A 25,019-nucleotide genomic window follows, 5' to 3' on the forward strand; every position below is an offset into this window, starting at 1 on the left:
CTCTTCAGCACAAAAATATAGAGCAATTTTTTATTCTTGCAAGGACATAATAATAAGCTGTGTGTGTATGCAGGTAAAAATACAACAAAAGACCCTGATATTGTTGGCAATGATGGACTATATCAATCACATAATTTCATTCATGGCATTCATATTCACACACCAACTCTCCCTCACGGCAGGTGTGCGCGATACACTCTATCAAGTCGTGACTAAACCAGAAAAAATTTAACGTGACGGGATGTTAAGTAAGGTCAAGGACAATTTTGATAAATATTATGCAATGTTTACATTTGCCAGCTTGCTAATGTTGATGCAACAAAAGCACGCTAATTGGTGTCAATTGACACTATAGAAAAGGTTTCTCCTCTAGATTTGCTTGGATGATTTTTTTTCTTTCTAAACGAATAAGTGTGTTTAAAACTAGCGCCTTGGTTTATACATCGTTTCTTTGTCGCACAATTGCACAGAGTATTGATCTGGTGTGATTTATCCGAGGTCTGCCTTTGTGCAGTTTGCTGGAAATTATGGTATTGATTTTTGGGTAAATATGTTATAAATTGTGAATTATCCTATATCGTGATAAGTCAACTGGGGGAAAGGATGTCACTGATGAAGAGTAAGAGGTGAAGAGAGTTTATCTTGTGAGAGGAAAGGTGAAATAAACTAGGGTAGCTCATTCTCAATTGCTACATTTTGCTACTGTTTCCAGGTATTGTCTCCTACTGTTTTTTAAGGTAGGATTTTTTAATATCTTGAATATTGTTTTTCTCCCAATTTTTTTTTTTACTTTGGGTTTTTTTACCAGATTTTCAAAAGTATGATACTATTGCTGGTTACTGTTTTTGTTAAGATGGTTTTTTAATATAAATATTTTGAAGATTAATTTTCTTCAATCTTAGTTTTATATTTTTGGTTTTGGAAGTTTTGTTAGAAAAAAGCCCTTCTACTCATTGAAAACTTGTGAGCATCTTTTACAAACTAAAGGTGGACTAAGCCTTCTGCAAATATATGTAACCCTACAAAGTTTGGATAAAATATTTCATAATAATCCTCCATTAGACAATTTACAGGCTCATAGAGGATAGCAATTACCATGATCACAACCTGTAAAAACCTGAACAGGATGTCAATCTATGTTCCTCTATAAAAAACTACATTTCCACGCTTACAAACAAACATTAATCTGATAGCAACTGGCAAACCAAGTGCAAAATTTCTCACACAGACACAGTTGTGATTTGGTGCTGGTTAGAAAATGTCAGGCTCATAGCTGCAGCTAGCTGTGTTAGTATTCACAAATCTTGGGCTTCTACATTGAGTAAGCGTGATTTTAAGCAGCCCTCAAATCCCCGACGCTTTTTGTATCACGGCTTGATCGACATATCTCATCCGTGAAAATGCGCTGAATCTGTGATGCGTATCAAACGAGCATTACATCGCCCGCTTTGGCCGCCCCTAACCTATGTTGTCTGTAGTGCTATCCTGCATATTTTTCTCACACATTTCTACGGGAGCTTTCATTTTTTTGGTCTGTGCTTTATCATCATCATCCCCTCCAGCGTAATAGTACCCACCACCATGCATCCTGGCCATGACCATGTCATATAACCTGCCATGCAAGCGCATACACTTAATCAAGATATTTATCATGTACCAGTAATCAAATTATCAATAGCTGATGGAAACTACACAAGTTTGTCATTATCTGCAATTGCCTTATATTGAGATGGAAATATATGTTAGGGTAGAAAATTATATTTATTTTCATGACAAAATCATGTTTATTAAACTTTTTATTTCTTAACCATGATTTTTAAAAAGATAAAAGGACACATTTTGGGATGTTATTGATGTTGTTTTGCAGGGTAAATAGATACATCACACAAGATTTTCTTAAGCACATTTTGTCCTTGTAAAACAAAACAAAGCTCTAGTACAGAAGTCTTAGTTAGATAAAACATTAAGCTTTGACAGAGCCATTAGTATGTATTTTCATCAACATTGTTTTACTATAGCAGACCAATGATTAGACTCTGTAAACTTGTAATAAGTTAGGTAATAAGCTCAGAAATACATTGCATTTCTGGTGGAGTCTAAGGTATGTTATTTTGCAGACTACATTGTGATATTGCAACATTGCATCAATAATTAAACAAGAAACATCCAGTCATAAATAGAAAACGTTAGTTTTAAATAGAGAAGTATATCAAAACACTGTAGGTTTATACAAGGAACTAGTCATACCAAATCCCTCTTTGTGATTGGTCGTTACCATGGCAACATGCCTCCACCATCCAAAACCTTGGGCTCCTATTCTTTCCCTGACAAGAAAAAGGGAAGTGTGTTTCCGCGCACGCTTGCGGGCACATGTCGTCTTTATGAAATGGTTTCCTCCGAAAACCTGCAAAGGGAAATTACACCTTGGCAGGGTGGAGATCGCCTTTTTATTTCGCAAACATTTTGGGAAGCAATTTGATCAACACAAAGAACAAAATATATCCAAGACATTGTGTAACCTCTTCAGAGTGAGATAATATGGGGTGAATATATTTTCTCGGTTACAACAACAGAACATCAATACGGGAGATTTATTCTCGTTAATTACCCAAAAACCAACTTCAATTTGTCATTCTTTATATAAGCCCTTTTATTATTCAACATTTGCCTACAGTTATGCTGCCTCCTTACCAGACATGGGGCCCAAATATTATAAATTAACAAGGAAAGAATAAGACATTTTAAATAATTACGCAAAAATGGAGTCTACACACAAATGACAGCATGGCCCGGGGAGGACCTTCCAGAAATCACTTTGCAATATCTGTGTGTTACTTCCACACCAATGACCACTCGTCTGAGAGAGCATGAGAATGACAAAAATGAGAAAGACCACAAGAGTGAGCAATTGAGATAGAGAGATGAAGAGATGGAGAAGAAGAGAGAGAAAGAATAAGGGTTTGGCATGTCAAAATGGCTGCTCCTCTTTGACACACATCAAAAAATGTTGACACGACACAACTCACGAGTAATTGTCTTTGGTTCCTAGCCAGCCCCAGGCATGTAGACAAATGTTTTCCTATCCTGGAGCTAGACGTAATAGACTTATACTAGAAATGTTAGTCTCTCATACAAACTCACTATTCCCTCATTTATATCAACTGTGCTACCTGCGATGGACTAAGATTCAATATTTTTACAGAGGCAAGAGAAACGGATGGATAGCGTGAACACGGTGACCTTTGGGGGACGATGTAATAATTGCCAAGCTAAGTACAAATGATCAAAACTGATCCAAAATGGAGCTTGTTTGTTTTCACAAGCTGGTAAAAGCGCTGTGCAAACGGAACAGGCGGGATCTGAAGAGAAAAAAATGGTAACCAATGTTTGGCCAAAAGGCTTGCCGTATAACTATTTTTAATTTCCACCATTTCTTTTTTAATGAATGTGGATTTATAACAGTAAACATTACCCGAGGCAAGAACAAGTGAATTACAGCTGCGATATGCGACGAGGGAAATTACCCCAGGTAAGGGAAATTACCCCAGGTAGGGGCAAGAGACACACCATCAAATAACCCGTGGCAGGCAACATCTTGATCTCCGTCATCAAACATGAAAAGAAATAACTTGCTCTGAATTTTTTGCATATCATTTCATGATCAAGATGTTCATCAACATGTCTCAACCTATCATCAATGTAATTGTTGGTTTTCACATTGATTAACATGGCTGGTCTTCATAGTGTGGGAATAACCAGAGGGATGGAGCAGAGCTCCAGTGGTGGCACCACGATTGTTTTCCAGGAGAGGGGAACATGGGGGGGGAAGTAAATCATGAAATTTCCACAAATTGCTGTGAAAATTGTAAATTTACTTTGTTTTCATTTTTGTTTATAAGCAATTTATTGATCTCCATCTTGCTTGTACTTGATTAAAAGACATGATAATAAATTCTCATCACCATATGACTGAGAGGAAGGAAAGATAGGAGTGCAAGGTAACTGACCTCACAATTCTCTAACTCAGTAAATATTTCGATGAATTCAATACTTCTGTGAGTTAGTCTGGTTACATGGACATTACTAAGTCAACATTATTGCTTACTTTTGACCTATCATAACACAAACTCCATCCTTTTATACCAAAAAGCTGTATCTTTATGCAGTTGCTCATTGTTATACTTCCTTTTTTAAACGGTCATGATACAAACCTTGTCCTTTTATAGCTTTGTATACCAAAAAGCTGCATCGTTGTATGGAAATTTGTCCGATTCTGGATTTTTTTTTCCAAATTTAGCTAAAAAGCAATGACAAATCTGTAAGTTTTTGGAGAACATTTTGAAAAAACACACCAGTTTTAAAATTGCAACCCATCCCCAGGCCTAGTTGTGAACCCTTGCCCTAAATAAGACAAATCTGTGAAATATGTCTAATTCTACTTCCACCAAATTATAATAATAATTAACATGCAAATTTATACTCTAAAATCTAACAAATGAGCAAAAATTATGGGCCCTTACTTTGACTGGATGGGCGTATCCTTCCGCCTGTTCTCCTGTACACTGTGAGCATGTTGGGCTGAAAGTAGAACAGAATATGAATATTCATTATGTGATCTGGGTATGTGTTTCTAGACAGTAATCAAAAAGAGTGTTTCTAGACAGTAATGAATGCTAATTAGCTAACAATGTTTACAAATCACAAAAATGTGGTGGCAATTCATTTTTGAAGTAAAAAAGTGTATTTTCATGCATTTAATAATGTGATTTGATAGCATGCATTGCAAGTTGATTTACTCATTAAGTGCTGTTGAGCTATTAAAGGTGCATTGATGCATTCCCCAGTATTCCTACTTAAACTTTATTCCACAAAATGTATAAGAAATTCCCAGATCACATAATGAGACATATTCTGTCCTACAATAGCCAAAGTTTGCATATTTTCAATTAATACCCCACATACATATAGAGCATAAACAACAATGATGTGGGCACTTATACACTCTTAAAAGGAAGGAAAGGTTGTTTTGAAACATTTCAAATTAAAAGAAATTGACCTTTGACCTATAGTAATAAGTCAAAGATCAAAACTTATTAGGGTAAATGATAGTGCTTAAAATGATTAATGAGGAGAATTTTAGGTAAAAAGTTAGTAACTAGCATTCATAGTTAGAAACATTCAAAATTATTGAAGACAAAAAAGTGGATTACTTACTCAAATTGAACACATAACTGACATCAAACAAGGCTGTTTGTTAACAGCAGAAACAACAAAATGGAAACACAAGCAAATCATGGAAATCATACAAATAGTCTGTTATAGAAAATGTTATTTGACAGAATATGAACAGGAAAGTTGTGCTGAAAGAATGTCCAAGGCAGCATAGTGCATGGTATGGGGTAATTCCATTTCAACTAGAATAGCCCAATGGATAACAAGATCAGTTAAGTAGGGGTTAAGAGGCAGTGGCACAATTTTGCAATTTCCCCCTCCCCTGGAAATTTCACTCAGTATGCAACTATTTCTAGACTGCAATTGTATCATTTTACCCATCTTATGCAACATGTGGTATAAAACATGATCTTATAAAGTGAAAATGTTTGTTATTTGCAAATTGTTAGACTTGTAAGTGCACATCTGCATGAATCAAGCAGTGCACTGTTTTAAATTGATTATATGTCTAGCCGTTAGGCTCTCTCTCTCTTCTAAGATCTTCCCCCTTTGTTTTAAGACATATGTGATACCATGCGATAACACCCCACCAGCAACCACTGAGGGCGCCACTAATTGCCTGCCCCAAACAGGAATCAAGAAGACTGGGTAACAAAAGCACTGCTTTATATCCAAGGTACACATTTTGCACCTCTAAGTGAGAATTGCTGATAGATTGAGCTGGGAGCACAGAATGATTTATGTTACAGCTCATTCATGGTAAAGACAAGTAACGAGTGATATCGGATAGGCTTTAACCATTCTATTTGCCTCAATTTGAGCAAATTGCAATTTTGTTAGAATGTAATTTAAGCGGTGGAAATGGGTTTTTTTTCCGCACACTGCCCATTACTTAATTTGTAAAACAAAAATTAAATTCTGTCTGCCGAGCAGTGCTTTTGGGGTAACCCAATCCGTAATTACCTAACCGCTAACGCGTGCAGTGTTTCTGTTGCAGTAAACGGGACGATCCTGGCATCGTATATGCAACAAATACAACTATAATTGTGAAAAGTGCATAACGGCCCTGCCACATACCCGCCGGGGATGCTTGACAGTTAAACGTAAGTCTTTCTCAACAGTTTTTATTTTCACAACTTTAAAATAGGATACATATTAATGGTAAAATCACTCTCTTAACGGCAAAATAATTACATTATTTGACAAACCCGGGTTAAGGAATACATAAACGCTATATATCATCCACTTTATGAGGGTGTTAATTCACAAGACTTTAACCATTTTTTCTGACTTTACCACAGCACAAAAAGGGCTGGATGAATTGAATATTCATTGCAATAGTTGGGAAAGGGGTAAATCTTGCTTTAAAATTATGGATTGTAACAAAATATAAGTGCATATCGAAAATATGGGTTAGACATAGTATAGGCAGTGAACACGATGGCAGGAAAAAATGATGTGATTAAATAAAAACAAGGTTAAAATATGTGGGGTGCATATTTATGATTTTGAGTACATGTACTGCAAACTAAATCTCTTGTGCCTGTAGAAGGCTTCAATTTTCTTAAACAACCTCTAGCATGTTTTGACTCTTTGAAGTACATTCTATGTAGCTTTCAAATAAATTCATCCTCCTGATTTGGGTTTTTGAGGGCTGGAGACCAGTGGCAAAACCAGTGAGGAATAAAAGATCCAAAACTTTTGACTTAATTACTTTTGGGAGATCCCCCATGCCACTGCTTTATTTTTGACATTTTGAAAACATTTGAATATATTTGCACATTATTAGGACATAGAAATAATTTGGCCTTTGGAACTAAGAGAAATTCTGAGCAAATGTCATCAACAAATAAATGGGACACACAAATCAGAGAGTCACAAAATTTGGTCCCATTTAGGGAGACAACTCCCAAAACTAAAAATTCATTAATTAATTTAGATTTATCCCTAAATTTAATTTAAGAAAGAGTAATGGTTTTATGCTCTTTCCAGGCCATTATGAAATCTTGGATAATTCCATAGCCAATTCAAAACTAAAAAATATTATTCATCTGCTGTCTTCAAATAAATCCACTTAAAAATTTCAAATCATAAGTACAAACATAAAAATTAAATTACATTATTTCTCAAAACCACTCCATTTAACCAAATTAAACAAATTTTCAACAAAATCACTTTACACATTTTGTAACAGATAAAAAAAGAGAAAAATAAATACTCCGTGCATAGATTGCATGGATATTCCATCCTTAATTTCACACCATTTCACTCGTTTTGCTAAATCTTAACTAAATTATCTGTGTCAAACAGAGAGGGAGGCATCCTTGTGACAATACATATTCTCCTTTTTCATCGTCACACACCAAGCCATTATCTCACCAGCCTATCTTGAGCAATTCCGGAAAGCTCTAATGTAAACGCGTCGGAGTAGTTGCACTATCCAGCCCAGCTTATCATTACACAAAATGGCATTGAATTTCAGGTGTTGGGGCACGCACGGCAAGTGAGCGAGGGGGCTAGCCGTGATGCTCTAGGGGAAAGTCGCAAGGGTTAGCCCAGAGAGCAGTGGCCAACTAATCACATCAATTAGGCCCGATGCTCTTCCTAATTCAATCAGCTCAGCAGCCAAACCCATGCCATATTGTTTCACAGAATGGTTAAACGCCATCGGTGGTCCCTATGGGAACTCCCCATGATGACGACGTCTGACGAAAGGAAGAACTACAACCACTGATTGCACCAGGACTTGCTGAAATGGAACTGACTAAATTGGTATGGACCATTTTACGGTTTTACTCAACAAAATAAATTGTTTTGCTTTTCATATATCAGATATAGCTGCTCCAATAGCATATCTTGCATAGGGAGTACCGGAGGATGGGGGCATTATATTCATAGCTTAGGGAATACCAGAGGATGGGGCATTGTATTCATAAAATATCATTTGGGAGTTGATGAAATTTGAGCATCATAACATACAAATTGTTGCACTTGTCGCAAAAAAACACTCGTTTATATGGATAGTTTGGTTATATGAAGATAGCTTTTAAGGCACAAATTATAACAGGAAATAATAGGTATCTATAGAATATTTGGGGCACTCAATCCTCTAGGCCAGAGGTCAACTCCATTGAAATCATACACTGTAATTTGCCTGGCTTGGGGTTAAGGGTCAAGTTCATCTACCCTACAAAGGTGACATTTCATTCTGTAAACAATGGATCAACATGGTATCAAACTTGAAATAGGTCCAAATTCACCAAACCCACTAAGTTTTAATAAAAGAATTTTTAAAGGCCATACATAATGTTATTGAGACCTTGAATTAAATGATATAGTAAAAACCTCATCCACACAATAATAAAAAGTTCAGTATCAATTCAGCCAAAGAGAAATACGCTGACTAACAACATTATATCCACTACCAATTTCATTACCAAGCTGGGAGAATGGATGATCTTATTAAGAGAAATATCTAAAATGTCTCAGCTAGAAAACCCATTAGGTGTACCATTTATTGGTACTTGGCTCTACTAGGCCATGCCGTACATATCGGGTATTAAGACTTGATGACGATACTTGGCTCTACTAGGCCATGCCGTACATATCGGGTATTAAGACTTGATGACGATACTTGCTAAGGGCACATGTACAGTACCCGGTATAGTGTGTCTGCTTGAATTGTAGATACTGAATGATATCTACAGTAGATAGCAGCCCATGGTGCTATCTACACATGTTGCAATTAAATATGTGTATGTTTTTCTGCAAGAAATTTGATGTAGGTATTGGTGCAAAGAATACACTGTATAATTGCTATCTACAGTAGATAGCCCAACTCACAATAGAATGCCATCTACATATAGTATTGTGTGAGATGTAAACATAGTTGTATATGCAAGGAATCCTATCAGCTGTTACTAGATGCATAAAGACATCATTCATGGACCAAGAATTATTATAAATGCTATCTACAGTAGATAGTTCAGCTAAGAATGAATGAATGAATGAATGAAAAAATAAGTTCAGGTAATGAATGCTATCTAGCAAGCATGGACACTTGCCATGAGAACATACATGTACTATTCTAGTTGAAATCCAGACACCCTTATGGAAGACATGACCTTATTAAATCTTCTACACAGATAGTGTGAATTTCAAATGGGTGACTCCGTTTAATATCTACACCCCCATGTGGGAGATTCGATTTATGGATTTTAACTAGAATAGCCCAATATATGCACACAATATGTGTATTAATCCTAGCTCTTCAGTGTTTTCTGAAGACAGTATGGCTTACACTATCTCATTGTACATGCTTATGCAATGAATCTACAATAATGATTGCTCAACAAACACATGTACATATTCATGTACCCATGCTATCTTCAGTAGACAGCATAACTCATGCTATCTACATGCTCTCAACAAACACATGTATATTCAATCATGTACCCATGCTATCTTCAGTAGACAGCATAACTCATGCTCTCAACAAACACATGTACCTTCAGTAGACAGCATAACTCATATCATGCTATCTACATGTTTACAGCAAACACATGTATATTCATGTACCCATGCTATCTTCAGTAGACAGCATAACTCATGCTATCTACATATTCAAAGTTTGATATACAAAGCTGTTCCTTGTATAAACAGTGTGTATGTAGCAATCACCAACCTTGCCTGCTATCTACATTAATAATAAAGCTGATGCTTTTTACTTAAATTAGGAAGCTATTTGCATGTGGTCATTACACAAAATGTAGCTCTTGAATGCTAAAAAAAAACTATGCAGTATGGCTTATTGATTCAGTAACATGCCATTTACAGCAGATCATACAAAGTTAATTTATAGCATCTTCATTAGATAGCATGCTATCTACTGGATATCTCATGCTATTTCCAGTAGATAACATGCTACCTCCAGAAGATAGCATACAGTATTGCTTGGAATCAAGACCAAATACAAATCATTCACCTAGTCACCAACACAAAAACGAGCCGTTATACCAATCACTACCCATGTTGCAGATTTAGATTAATTTCCAAAACTCAAATCTATTTTTAATCACAGCAATAAATTAACTCTCAAATTATAACTGATACCATGTTACAATAACCTTTAATTAACCAACATTGGTGGTTTTGTGGCACAAATCATCACCAGTCAATTGCATTTCCACTGGTACCTCATTCACAGCTTGATATTAGTCAACTACACTTAATTACAATATGCAATATCATAACTAGCTGGCTAAACTCAGGCTAATTTGTGTAGTCCGGCAATTATTGTTAAGTATACCCGCAAGCTAACAATGGCTACATCTCTGGACACAGCAAATGGACGATGCCATCTGAATTTTAAACCATTCATTTGTTCACTATGGTAAAATTAGATGAATAAATTGAATTTTGTAAGCAGTTGAGGTGGATTTATTCAGATTTCTATTTTAATCAATGTTCTGCAAATTGATACTTTTTATTAGGGTATGGAAAAGAAGTCAATTCATTGCCATTAGACAGGCAAACATTATAGACAGGCAAACATTATTGCATCAAATATTGGTGGTGAGGACCACTATTATAATGCATGCCCTAGGGGATATTATTATGGATGGTGCTTATGATAAAATGTTCACCATTTAATACACATGTCACTTGTATGACCCACCCTAGGACCCCCGGGGGATGTGCGTCATGGTTGGGTCATTTACCAACCAATTAGTGACGAGGGTGCGGTCATTTACTCAATATAAAGGCCACAACATACCCCGAGGGTGCGTCAGTGTCAGTCACTTTACCTAGGTGCGTCAATGGTTAGAAGCGCATCAGTGTCAGTCAAAATACCTAAATGCCTAAAATGGTGAGTCAAATTTATCGTCATGAGGACAGTCATAATCCTTAACATGTGCGCCACAATTTTGACCAGGGGCTCGGTCATTGTCGGCAAATGTCAGTCATTGTTTAGACGCACATGTGGGTCATGGTATAGTTAAATCCAACGCACCTATGTAAAGTGACTCACCACTCCCGGGGGTCATAGGGTGGGTCATACAAGTGACATGTGTATAACCAAATGACCTAATGGGGGGGGGGGGGCTATAAATATGTACCAAAAAATTGATAAATTTGTCTTTGTTATGAATTTTGCATGTCAATTTGAATCATGTGAGATTGATGCTGGAATCAATGAATAATAAATTGGCTAAATTGTTTTCAGTTTAAGAAGTTTGGGAAGACAGGTGTATTTATATGGTGCTTGTGTTTTATGTCCAGAGTAAAAGACAATAGCCAATAATCTTAAAAGAGGACCAACCCATCAGAACCGCCATTCTTATAGCATTTCTGTTAACTTATGTTACCACCTTAGTGGGCAATTAAAATTAATCATCTCGATAATTTGAGCCCAATCCTCTTCAGCCCTACCACCATTCTTACACTGCTGCTGATTGGTTCAATAAATCATAATAGTCTTCTTGTCACCAATCAGCAGATAGTACTCATGGAGTACTCCATGATATCATGAATATATTACCACTGAGTCAATTGCTTCCCATCATCACAGTTATAAAACAATTTGTAAATATGATCTCTCTAATTTGTTTAATAATCAATAACATTTTGATGGATTTCCAAGTACAACAAGGTTCATGATCAATCTAAATTCTAGTATTTAATATCATATATCAATGTAATTGGCTGGCTCTCTGTCTGTCTAATTATATTGTACTGCACATAAATCTTATCCATTGAAAAGTTATTTCAAAAGCAAAAAATTTACAACTTGACCAATTCTTTAGCTGGAGGTTCAAGATTTACCACAATATACTTTGTTGTTGTTGTTGTTGTTGATGATGATGATGATGATGATGATGACGATGACGATGACGATGATGATGACGATGTTGATGATGATGATGACATCAACACCATTGTCATCATCATCAATCTTGGAACTTATCCATCATCAAACCATCATCATCACAACACCATCATCATCGACCTCAAAATCACCTCATTGTCATATTTAATTTATACTCGAGATAAAAATGGATCTTTGCTTTTTTATTGGCTCTCTTTATTTTTAAAACAAATGACTACATGGAGGAAGATCTTTGATGCAAAAAAGGCACTATTTATGATATGAGGCACGAGTATGTAGGTGTGTAGGGAGTGTGTATGTGTGTATGTGTGTATGAGGGTGTGTGTGCCTACATGTTGAGATTCAATAAAGGCCTACTATCACATCGTGTGAAATGAAGGGTGACGTAGCATTAGATACAATGTACTTTTTTCAGCTGCCTCTTTGTAACAATGAAACATCTTAGAGCAAAATGTACAAAGCTAATGAAAGAAGACAATAATTACTATGCTAATAATATCATTTCTTCAAAATCTAACAAAAAAGATTAAGAAAAGAAAACTCATCGAGTGATGACTTTGATCTGATACAGGATATGAGTAACTCTTCAGCTGGGATTGCAGCTGAGTGACTTGGCCTACTCAAAAACAAAATATACCAAAGGCAGGATATATAGGCCTACCCAGCATGCCCTGAGTTAACCTGTCATGTTTAACAATTGCCTGTCAATTAACAATTCACCTGTATGATCATCTGTATTGTCTACTAGCTGTCAATCATAGAAACCACACCCATTAGAGTTCATTATCAGGTTCTTAAGAGATCATTGAACATGTTAAAAGTGAGAGTAATAAAGGTGGTGTCACTCAAATCCAAAAAGTGATGTAAATAAAATGTGATTCAAGTGCATCTTTCAAGAGGTCATACAGGGTATTGAAAAGTTCCTAATGATGTGTATAAACCCTGTGCTTATCCAGAGGCCTACAATTTTACAAATTTGTTAACATAACGTGAATAAAGTGTCATTATTCATCTTGGCAAATTGAACATTCCACAATATTGGGATGCAGTGTGTTGGGAGCTAGGGGCAAACATTTATTGTGTGATTTGACTAGAATCTGGTTCCATTTGAGGGACAAAGCCCCAACCCAACCCCACCAAATCCTACCCTATAGTAATGCTGCAGTGTTTATTTAAACACAAAAGATAAAACATTCAAAAGATTCAGTTTAACATCATGGTCATCTTTTAAAAAATATTGAAACCCATAATATTCACTTTTCATTCACCATTTCTAAAATAAAATCCACAACAATTTTGATTCCTCCCAATTCAATTTCCTGTGCTATATAATCCCAATTGCCTCCATTCATCCTGCCCACCATTCTCATCATCTCATCCCAAGTAATCTCCAGCAATCATATTTATTATATACTCTAAAATCTTGTTGTTTTTTAACACAACTTTCTGATTGAAAATTGTTGCCTTATTCCCAACGGAAAAATACGTATTTTGAATGTAACCTGAGATGAACTGGCATCATTTTTCAAAACAAATGGACAATTTCCTCTTTTGATAAAAGAGCCTCATCATTTTTTTTTTTTTCCTATTTTATCTCTATTTCCTTGCCAATTCACCAATGAAGTTGATTAAGACTTGTGGTTTTACGGGAGATGTGGTGAGATGAGATGATGAGACTGAGAGAAAAAAAATGACAAATGGCTAAGAGGAGACATTATTTTATTAAATTGTGCCATAATGGCCTCTGGCATTGTAAGGCTATTGCAATTGAATAATATATCTAAGCCAATCTGACATAGCAATTTGATGTGTAAATCGTACAGGCTACAGGATTTTATGATTGAATGTGCAACTATTTATTTTGGTTGTCATTATTCGTTGTTCCTTAGTATAATTATTGTATGGTTTATTCCCATATTGAGTCACTGTGTTCAAGATCAATTTATTTCAAATATTGCTCTAACATTTCTAAGCAGTGGCCTACATGATTTTTGTAATCAATTCAAAATATAAGGCATGTAACCATTTATTTCAAATTAGACAATTACTTTTTCAGCAAATTTGTTACAGCTTAATTACTTTATTTAGTCATTATTTTTTTTTTTTTTTTTGGGTAATTTGAAAAGAACAATTGAATACCGAAAATATCACTAATATTATCATTCCCTCATCCACCTGCCTCTTTCATCCATGGACGCTACCATCACGTTTCCATAGTAACCATGGCATGTTCAGCCTAACAAGCGCCCATAACCTAATCCATTAAAAGGACGGTCCTATTATGTACCTTCATCCAGCCACTGCATGCTATCATGTCGTATTCGTGGAATCTTTAATTACCATCTTGAAGATGATGTAATTAACCCTGACGAATAACACATAGTAAGAAAGCTTACCTTGCGTAGGCATGTATCACCAATGTAAGCAACAGGTTAACAATCGCCACTTCGCTCATACAATGCATCTTTTTCTCCCATTTCTCATATTCTCTCTTTTACCTGATTAAAATTCAAATCCCCTACTCATTTTCTGTCCAATGATGAGCTTAGTGGTCAGTTTAAATGGTCACTTGTGATAGTCACTCAGTCATGGTCAACTGAGAATGGGGAATTCGAAACCTTCTAATGTCGTTGACCTAAAATTGTAGTACTGTTTCTTCTATAATCTGTGGTTTGATGAACGAAAATTATCCTATCTGATGACGCGACATGCACGATGATCACTGCTGTAATTTATGACCGTGTTTCTAGTGTTAATTAAATCACTCAAACACCGATTAAAGAGCTTTAAAGATTGCTATTAAATGCCACAATAAATCATTTTGATACGGATACTATGGCTTCAGCATGTCAGTAAAACCATTACCTATTTCATTTTTGTAGCAATATTAGCCTAGTATAAATCAATTATGCTACTGGTGAGTAGTATAGTTCCCGAATCATTATCGGTGTCGCGTAAGACCAGTAGGACATAGGTAAGACCAGGAACGCAGGCGAACCTTTTCTTAAATTATACGTTCTGGCAGGGGAAGAGGTAAGCCAAGCCAAGAAACTAAGAGCGTCGATACTTTGGGTTGTTCCATAAAAGAAGAAGTCATGAAAACCTTTCGCCATTTTCGAAACCCGTTTCATCTCGAATTTAAACTGCATATGGGCATATTTTTAGCCATACTAAGCATGCTAAGCAATACATGTATACGCACTAATGATTTCACTTATTCCCAGTAAAAATGCATCTTTTTCTGTTTGTTTGTTTTGTGATCCAATCTTGACCGACTGTGGTGCAAGCAGACACCAGACCAAACGATCTCTAAAATTGAAAACCATCACATTTTCATCTCTTCTTCATACATGTGTATTTATTTTGCACATTTTGGCGGTATATTCTTCAGTCAACAAAGCTAACGCGTGAGCCAATTCACTTTCTCTCATTATGTCAACATGCTCTGCAAGCTTTTTCAGTACACGGTGTTGTCAATGTTTGTCTCTTGCGTAATTTGATTGGAGAAAAATAGAAGACAAACCACTCTGTGCTTGTATTCCGAGCTGTCACTGAGCTTTCAGACAAAGAGAACTAAAGTAATGGTCATCATATTGAGATGTGTGTTCTAGACTTACAGACCCTGGTGTAAACAACCCCTCAAAATCACCTGCTCCGAAGTGCAATCCTACAACTAAAATTCTTATCACGGTCATAGTTCAAAAAAAAAATTGTGATTTTACAGGTTGCATTACTACCCATTGAATTTTGAGTCATTCAACAATGTTCAATGATCGCGTTCGACTTTTCTGACACTGAGTGCGAATTAAGTATCCATCATAAACTTCAAACTCCGGCCTAAACTTAGGCCCACCCCAAAGTGTAAGTCTAGCACTGTATACATTTTATTTTTGATAATCATTTCAAGAACAACCTTCACAGCAACAAATAGGCTGGTTTCGTGTATACACAAATGACAAGATTGTCTCGGCAGCATTTACACGATTTCTTTCCTAAATAATTCAAATCACACTTCTTAAAACGTGTGTTACACTCTTGTTAAATTCCTCTAAACCCAATCAATTCACGCGTGAACTCGCACTTGCCATGATCTCAACACACATGTACAGCACCTCAATTAATCATTTCCAAGTGCACGATAACTATACTGCAACAATTTTTGCTCCAAGCTGAATCTGTCATTTTCGATTTTTTGATATTGTTTTCTCCTCATGCCCTTGTGGTACACCAAAAATGGGAGCTCTCGCTATATTATTTTTTCTCTAGCAGTGGAAAATTAACTGCGCAAATAAATGACGGGCTTGTTTTCCCGGTAGAAATTACTAATAACAGCTCTAGGGCTGGAAGACATTTTTTCTGCCTCCCTTTTTCCTCAGTATACTTGGTCTCAACGGGTCCGGAGTATTCGTTGGAAGCCAATATTTATTAGTCAAACTCGGTGGGTAATTTACAGACACACTACTATTAGCTGTGTACTCCTTAATGAAGGCATATAGCACGATTAAAAGAAAGCAATGGTCCGAGGTAAAGTTAAAGATTGTAAAAACGCACATTTTTCAGTTGAGTAATTCGTCTTTATCGTTTCTGCGGTCGGTTAGGCGAGCAACTAACAAGACTAAATCATTGCTTATAGTAAAATTGAGAAAGCATTTTATTTATTATGAAGAAAAGGGGTCTCCGGTGCGTGCAAGCGTTTTTAATGTACAAACTAAATGGGTAGTTATTACAACGTGTAAATTCCTTTTGTAAACAAGCACAACATAATTGCAATGATAAGTGTACTCGTGCATTCATTTTCTGAAGGTTAAAATTTAAAATAAATATAATGTAAACGTAAAAAACATGATGTTAATATAGTAAATAGCTGAAATGTATCAATTTGTGCCATATAAATTCAACATTTGAGCATGCAAATAAAAATTTATGATTGCAAATAGGCATATCTATAACTTTATAAGCAGCCCAAAGCGTCAGCATTTAGTTAAAACTAAAGTACTTCCAACTCCATAATAAACACCATAAAGTAGCAATTATAACGATTTCTGATCATTTAGTCAAGTAAATTCAAATATAACTAGAGTAAAATCGTATCGACTTCAAAATAAACAGAGGCCTTTATTTAACTCCTCCGCTCTAACACACGGACAAATCGTGTCTGAATTAGCCTGTTTGCGAGACATAGAGAACGGTCGGCTTGCGGGAACACAAATTATCGACAAAATTGATCGGGGCTTCCCTAGTTGTACAAAGATATTGAAGTAACCGATCGAAAGTTGAAGAACAAGAACCAACAGTAGAGAGTCCTAATCGTGTACAGAACTGAGTGTTACAATTCCGCTGTGTCCTAGAATGCTTACTTTTCTCAAATATTAGCAATAGAGCTGTTAATACTAAACTATTCAAGTGATTTCAATGTTTGGATAATAGTTGTGTTTTGTTGTTAAACTCTAATAAAATGTTAAGTTTTGTAAATTTGAAAATTGAATTAAATCGACCGTTTGATAATTAAGTTTAATGTAACTTACTGTATATATACTATAGTTATACTTTTACCGTGATATACCGACATATAACAGTATTGGCACAATCAGGATCCGAGAACAATTACTTGACATTATCATCATATTATATTATTGAGAAACTAATAGTGCCGTTTTAAAAGGTTATATTTTTTATTTGGCTTGTACTAAGCCTACACGTAGGCCTACATATAGCATCAAAACTAAAGCACAGGCAACATGCAAAGTTGGGCTATATAATAATAGTCTTTAGACGTTTCCTAAGTATTATATTATACTAAAAATAAAAATAACTCGAAAACCGGGACTAAAACTATAATACTTATGATATTAATTAATAATACATTACAAATAGCCTACTATTTAAAGTTATAAAGTACAAAAATGTAATTCTACTATAATAATACTAAGAAAACTAAATAAGCTGCTGGTGCTGCTGATGATATCAGATGATGATGACGATGATAAACTAATCTATACTACAAAACTTATTTAAAGAGTGCATGCATGGCTTTCAAATTCCATACATGGCCATATAAATATTATTATACTTACAAATCACAAAGTGTTGTGTTAATTGCAATATACATTTTGAATATATCTAAATTATTGAATATGATGAATGAAGGACTAAAAAGATTAAAAAAACACGATGACATATGGCATAGGATGTAGGCCTGACAGGTTGTATAATAGTGTTGTCACACCAGCTAGGAGGGGGAAATGAAGCTGAATAATGCGCAGGTTATACTCGAATCCTGCAAAAGGGCCTATATGATGGGCCTGCATTTCATAAACGTTATAAAACATTACAAAAACATGAAAACCGGGACTAAAACTAATGACAATACTTCAGTTATATTATATTAATTAATAATACAAATAGCTGCCTCCAATGCTAATATTATACTGATATTAAATAAGCTACTGATATTAAATAAGCTGCTGCTAATGATGATGATGATGATGATCGATGATAATGATGATGATGATTTTAATCATTAAAAGTTATGCAAAATAGTCTTTTAAATTAATACAAAAATCATTTTTCTGTCAACTTTGCACAATCAGGTTCCTCATTAAAACAATGTGAATATTATCTAAATTTGACCCCAAATATAAAATTTGTTTCGTATATTAGCTTGGAATGCACATAGAGTATTAAACATGATTTTTTCCATACATAAGCATCTCATATGGCAAAAGTGATAGCAATATTGCTACTCCAAACTGGTTACACATATTTCATGTATGCGATACTACGGCAGCAAGATAATTTTGCTGCGAGCGTCCGTTAATTTTTTGATTGAATCAGGGGGAAACACTGATTAAATCAGAGGATGGTTTTCCCCAAGGTCTTTACATCAAACAAACTAGTCATTTTCACTGACCATTAACTATTTTTCCCAATCTTTTCCTTATAACATTCGTCCATGACAGATCCCAAACATTGCATGACCGAGTGCTTCAGCTATGTTAACAAAAGCTGATTAAATTTGAGTCGGAACAAAAAGCATTGGTACGTACAATTGCGTAACTATGGAATTACGTCGTCTTTTGTACTTTTCTGTGTAAAGCAAGCTCCAAGAGCTAAAGTTGACACGGTACTTGATTGTTTGGCTACCAATGGTTAACATGGTTTATAATAAGAGCTACTAAACTATGAATAAGAAATACGTAATAATCTCAATAGGTCTGTAACACGGTGGGAGCCATTTTGGCGCAAACGTGCATGTAAACACTAGAAATGCGAGAGTGAGGAAAAAAATTGTGCGTACGAATTAAATTAAATTAAGTACGGTTGCTTTACAATCGCTAATACTGTATGCATATATCATAGCCATGTGGTTATAGTATAGATAAAATGATTAGTGTGAAGTAAATTATCGAGTACAACCATGATGAAGAGGAAATGTTGAAATGGTAAATCGAAATTTCATGTCGATAAGGAGTTTCCCCACTTTCATTCAATAACATAAATGGCGGCGTGCAATCGAACAATTAAACATGAGTAATTATAAATGTATCAGTGCAATGGCATACAGAAGCGGGACATTGACAAAGACCTGCTCTAATTAAAGATACAAATGAATGATGGTCATAATTGTGGCTGCAAGCCTGTCAAGTTTATTACTGAAGCGGAAAATGAGAATAAAGCAGGCCGCTTGGATAAGGGGAATAGAAAGGAAAGTCAGTTGATACGTAACGCCGTAACAGACCGCTGCAAAACGAGCTAGTTTTCCCGTTCGATATACCCGATCGACTGACTGTCCTCTACGCGCACAACTCGATGCAAATGTGTCAAGATTGCCAGAGTAAAAACGGGTCTATAATATCTATACTAATCGTAACTAAACTGTTGTTTTTTGGCCTTTGATTGATGTACAAGTAAAGAAAAATCGGAAATCTTTGTATATTAAAAACAAGGCGATATTGTAATCATTTGAATCATTTATTATTATGGGAATGTTGACAAGATAAAAAGGTCATTTATTTAACAAATCACTGCGCTTGACATCATCAAACGTTAAGGCATTAAATTTGTGAAATTAGAATAAAATATAAAACGGAGAATGAATGATACAAAATATATTTAAAGCTATGCAAAAAAAGATACAAATATGAACTGAGGTATAGTCCTTTTTAAATTTCTTTAGTTAAGATATATTATATTTTATACATTACTATGACTACAGAAGTGGTGCATTTGAAGTAAAACGTTATACAACACATGCAAGTGAAACTTTAAACGTTTACAAAACAGAACTTCATACAACATCAAAAACAAAATTATTGAACAAAATTAACATTATTAACTGACTCACCAGCTAATCTGAGTGCAGACATTCTTTGGAATTCAGGTTCAGCCAGCCATTTCCACATTCTTCTGAAGGTTTCCCTGCCACTCTTCAGCTTGCTCCAAGGCTTTGGATTCCTAAGTAAATCTGACAGAGTACCTTGACTTCTGCAGAGGACTCTCTGTGCAAACACGGCCTGAGGTATGCTGTATCTCTTCAGCTCACTGGTCACCCTTGCTGCAACTTCTTTCGTGTTGATTTCTTCCCCTGCACTTGACCCATCACGAGAGTTTGTGGTACGATCATGAGCCATACGGCCCCCAACAGGCCCCCTGTGGGGCTACCATGAGCATGTCCAAGTCCATTTAATACCATTGGATTTGTAAGTCCTGTGCGCTGATGGTGTGCAGGGGGTTGAAGACCACGCATATTCATATGATGTTGGGTTGACATGGTTGACATGGATGAGGCAAATTGATCATATCCATTCATGGCTGTGGCATACCGTGCATCCTGGGGGCCACATGAGGCGTGGTGTGGTGTCCCCATGGTCCCGTAACCCCCCATACTCTGCGGATGAGCATACCCGTTTAGCATAGTGTTCGGAGCCATGCCGCCCATATTTAACTTATCATATGGACTTGCTAGATTAGAACTGTTCATTAGTGTGAAAGATCCGTTCATATTGCCATCCCGGAACTTATCCGACACTGTGGAAATGGGGGGTAGCGGTTGAAGAGGCGTTAATGTGGTGTAACTATTGCTGGTAGCACATGCTGCTGGCTGGAAGCCGGTTAGAGCCCCAATGCTGTAATCAGCAGCACCCCGGAAGTCGGGCTCCAGCATGTTGGCGGTAGGGTAGTGGGATAACGTCGTGGTGCTGTACGCTGTACTGACTGAAGAAGGAGAGGACACCTTGTTCTTGATGTCCGTAATGTCCGGTTTGATATCAGCTGTAGTGGTCAGTATATCTGCCGGATTCAATGATGTGTACGAACCCGAGCTAGGTTGAAAAGCCGAGTCGCCGTAAGTTGAGTTTGAAAGATCTCCTGTAGAAAGCATCACAGTATAAACAGATATGGTGATAGGGGCTTACTACTATATAGTAGCGTGCCACTACCGCGGACTAATAAACTGATGGAGTGAATAGAAAGATGTTATGGTAGTCGTATAAAAGGGGGAGGGTAGATGGATGGACGGCTTCGCTCACTGGTGAATCACCACTTTTTCATTCCAACAAATGATGACGATGATGATGATGATGCCACTATACTACAACCCACACTCGCTAGCACGCGTACATCTAAAACTCCCGCTGTATTGTGTGCATACACTAACTGTCTTTGACGCTTCGTTGAAGTCGGGGGCGTTACGACTTTACAACACGGGGATGTTTTTTTGTCGATCCGTCGAGGTTTTTTTCCCTCTTTCCTTTTTTTCAGTCCGCGTAGTTTTTTAACACTGTTAAAAACGTCGAATTTTTGGCTGTAGGGAGCAGTGGGGATATAGTGTGATGCGAAGCGAATGAAACTCTAGTTAAGCTTAGCAAGATTTGATGCACGAAAGATCCATGATGTTTATACAGCTGGATTTAGCACGCTTTTACCGACTCGGTTAGCTAGAAGCACTTGATGTTCGCACTGGGCCAGCGCCCCAAGCTTTGCATCACGCATGCGTAGAACCATACACCTGTCATCCGTATTCCGTAAGTGGTTTTATGAATGGATGAATGAATGGGGTTGGCCCTAGCAACACAACGCTGTGCATGGGATGGGACAATAATACTACAATATGCAGTCATGGATGATAATCAGCCCGGTATTATGTTGATGGTGTCTTTGATGGTGATGACGATGCATGGTGCCAAAAAATACATTTTACGATCTTGTTTTTGCAAACTTTAATTTAGACCACCAATTTTCTTCCAAATTGCTATAATTTACATATTTGTATGACCCATAATATACGTCACAAGTCAACCACTTCTAATCGTGATTGAAATCAGATATTCTTTAAAATCGTAAACAAATAATCATTCTAAATACAAATTAATATATAAGTAATAGAAATTGTTATTCAATAATTCGGACTATATTCTAGCAATAACCAATATTTCCGATAATTCAATAATATTGGTCCTAATTGTGTATAAATATTATTATTATTCTATTTATGATAGAATCGTTACCATCTATAATTAAAATTAAATTATAAACATGATAAAGAACGAAATGTGTTCAGAAGAAGAATATTATTATTATTATTATTATTATCATCATTAAATTTGTCATATATCCTGTACTAACGGGCAACACACATGGTCAATAGTAGGCCTAATGTTTGCTAGTTGTAGGCATACAGCACACATTGTGAATGTAATAAATAAAGCTGTATTAAGCTATGTTAACAATTTAGATAACTTTCTACACACCTAAACACACTGAGTAGCATGAATGTTCTTGACAGTGAACTCTAAGCTCATGATTTTATCGACATGTTTCTCCCATCTCGATTGATTCTGCATACATATCACTTTCATTTCGCCAATATCTAGAACTGTTACAACACCGTTATATTTCGATTTTCTTTACAGCTTGTTTAATTATATCAAAAGCCGTGGAATCCATGACTTTTTCTCCTTCATACCATGGAATGGTGCAAGACATCTATCAAGAGAGGGTAAAATGTCGATTATTGTCAATATAGTTTGGAGTCAAGTCTATTTTTAACCAATTGTGTACTTTTTAAAGTGAGTTTTGTATGGAAAGACCTTTGTACTGTTCATGTTGGTAAAAAGAGGTATTCCAGTATATTGAACATTTTTACACCCTCATCTAGCATTTTTATATTTTAGAAAACACCAAATGAGTGTCAAATATTATTTGATGTAAACATGTATAATTATAGGTTAAGTTTTAGACCATGTACAGTGTATACTGTAAAAAAACCCTGATAACACTTAATAAACACTAAAACACGTTTATTTCAATATTTTACACGTAAAAGTATAGGAGGCGTTGCATGCGATTAACACCATAACACGTTTATAGAGGTCTTTGTGATGAAAATATAAACAATTCAACATGATATATCACTATATAAAAAGTGTTACTAATCCACCAATAAATTCTTCTATAAACGTGTTATAGTGTTAATATGCAACGCCTCATATACTTTTACGTGTAGAATATGAATATAAACACGTTTTTGTGTTTATCGCGTGTTTAATCCGTTGTTTTTTAGCGCACGCTTACAACCCAGGTATATTATCATGTCCTCTGGAACTGAATATATGTACAGAGAGTTCACTTTTATTTAGCTGAATCAATTCTGAATGTACTTTATTTGTATATGTTTGTGTTTGCTTGTTTGTACGGGTGTGTGTTTGCTTGGGTGTTTGTTTGTTGTTGTTGTTGTTGTTGTTTTGCAAATAATGATAAAATGAAATAGTTATGCAATTTAATTTGAAAATGTTTCCAAATCGAATCTTATTTTAATGAAAACATCCTTCTTTCCATCATGGAAATCCTAACAAACCACATTCGCTTTGAATTTCTTGTCTCTCGTCCAACTTATACACTATATTATTTTAGTATAATTTTATTATATAAAATATGCATTATTTTTTAACCACGTTCACCTTGGTAGAGATTTTAGAATCTTTTCTTCATTAATCGTCTTTTTTAATTTCTCCCTGATTAGTTTCCACCTGTTTTTTGTTGTTAAATATCGTAATGCACCTGCGCCTTAGTGTGCCACACGCTCATCAAGGTTTTGTGCGACCAGCGTTACTACAGCGGAAATTCTCACTCATGCCTCCCCGTCATCAGCGGGTGCCTGTGCATGCATAAAGTCATCGTATTTGAGGATGATAATTAGCATGATTCAAGGTACATTTTGAGTGTTTAATAAGAAAGAAAATAAAATTTGTCCCAGATTTTGGGGTAATAACATTAAAGATGTAGCGTGTTTGTGATTTAATACATTTAAGTATTGTCCATTGCAAGTGTTTAATTTTTAGTTTAGTATGGTTGATTGGATAACTGCATGATAAAATAGGCTCATGACGCCATTGTTGCAGTTGAGGCCAAAAATAACAATGAATTGGGCCATCTTTCAGTTTTGCATGATGGTTTTTGAGTAAATAGTACTTATGTCACATTATATCACGATGGCAAAATGTAGACGTGGGGCCTGGAAATATTTTGATTTTTGACTCGGATGGAGGGTCTAAAATGATTGTCTATAGTGCACTGTCTAGTTAGAACATGTTTTAAGAATTCAAAGCTTTTGAACAGCTATCATTTTAAGGTGATACTACACCCCCTAATCAATTTTGTGACTAATGTTGCATTTTTCTCAAAAAATAACTACACACTGGTAACAAAAGTTATGTATATTATAGAGGAATCCAATTACTTCACTGAAATTTCAGTGATTCAAGACAAGTGGTTCATTATACTATACTACTTAGTGTATGATAAAAAAAATGAGGTACATTCTAGCTGTACCTCTTTTCTTATCATAAATAACGCACCGCTTGTCTTGAGTCACTGAAATTCCAGTGTGAGTAACTGGATTCCTTGCCCCTATAATATATAACTTTTGTTACCAGTGTGTTATTATTTTTTTGAGAAAAAT

General features: G+C 35.7%; 1 protein-coding gene across 1 annotated transcript in view; it reads right to left on the reverse strand.

Moving 5' to 3' along the window:
- LOC140138874 (one cut domain family member 2-like) overlaps positions 1-22,040 on the reverse strand; it is a 90,136-nt gene extending 68,096 nt beyond the window's left edge. Inside the window, 2 exon segments of the mRNA XM_072160653.1 lie at positions 20,406-20,709; positions 20,712-22,040. Of these exon segments, the coding sequence (XP_072016754.1) occupies positions 20,406-20,709; positions 20,712-21,440 (1,033 nt within the window). The 5' untranslated portion in view covers positions 21,441-22,040.
- Positions 22,041-25,019: the final 2,979 nt, after the last annotated feature.

Source organism: Amphiura filiformis, chromosome 18 (genome assembly GCF_039555335.1).
Source record: "Amphiura filiformis chromosome 18, Afil_fr2py, whole genome shotgun sequence".
NCBI lineage: Eukaryota > Metazoa > Echinodermata > Ophiuroidea > Amphilepidida > Amphiuridae > Amphiura > Amphiura filiformis.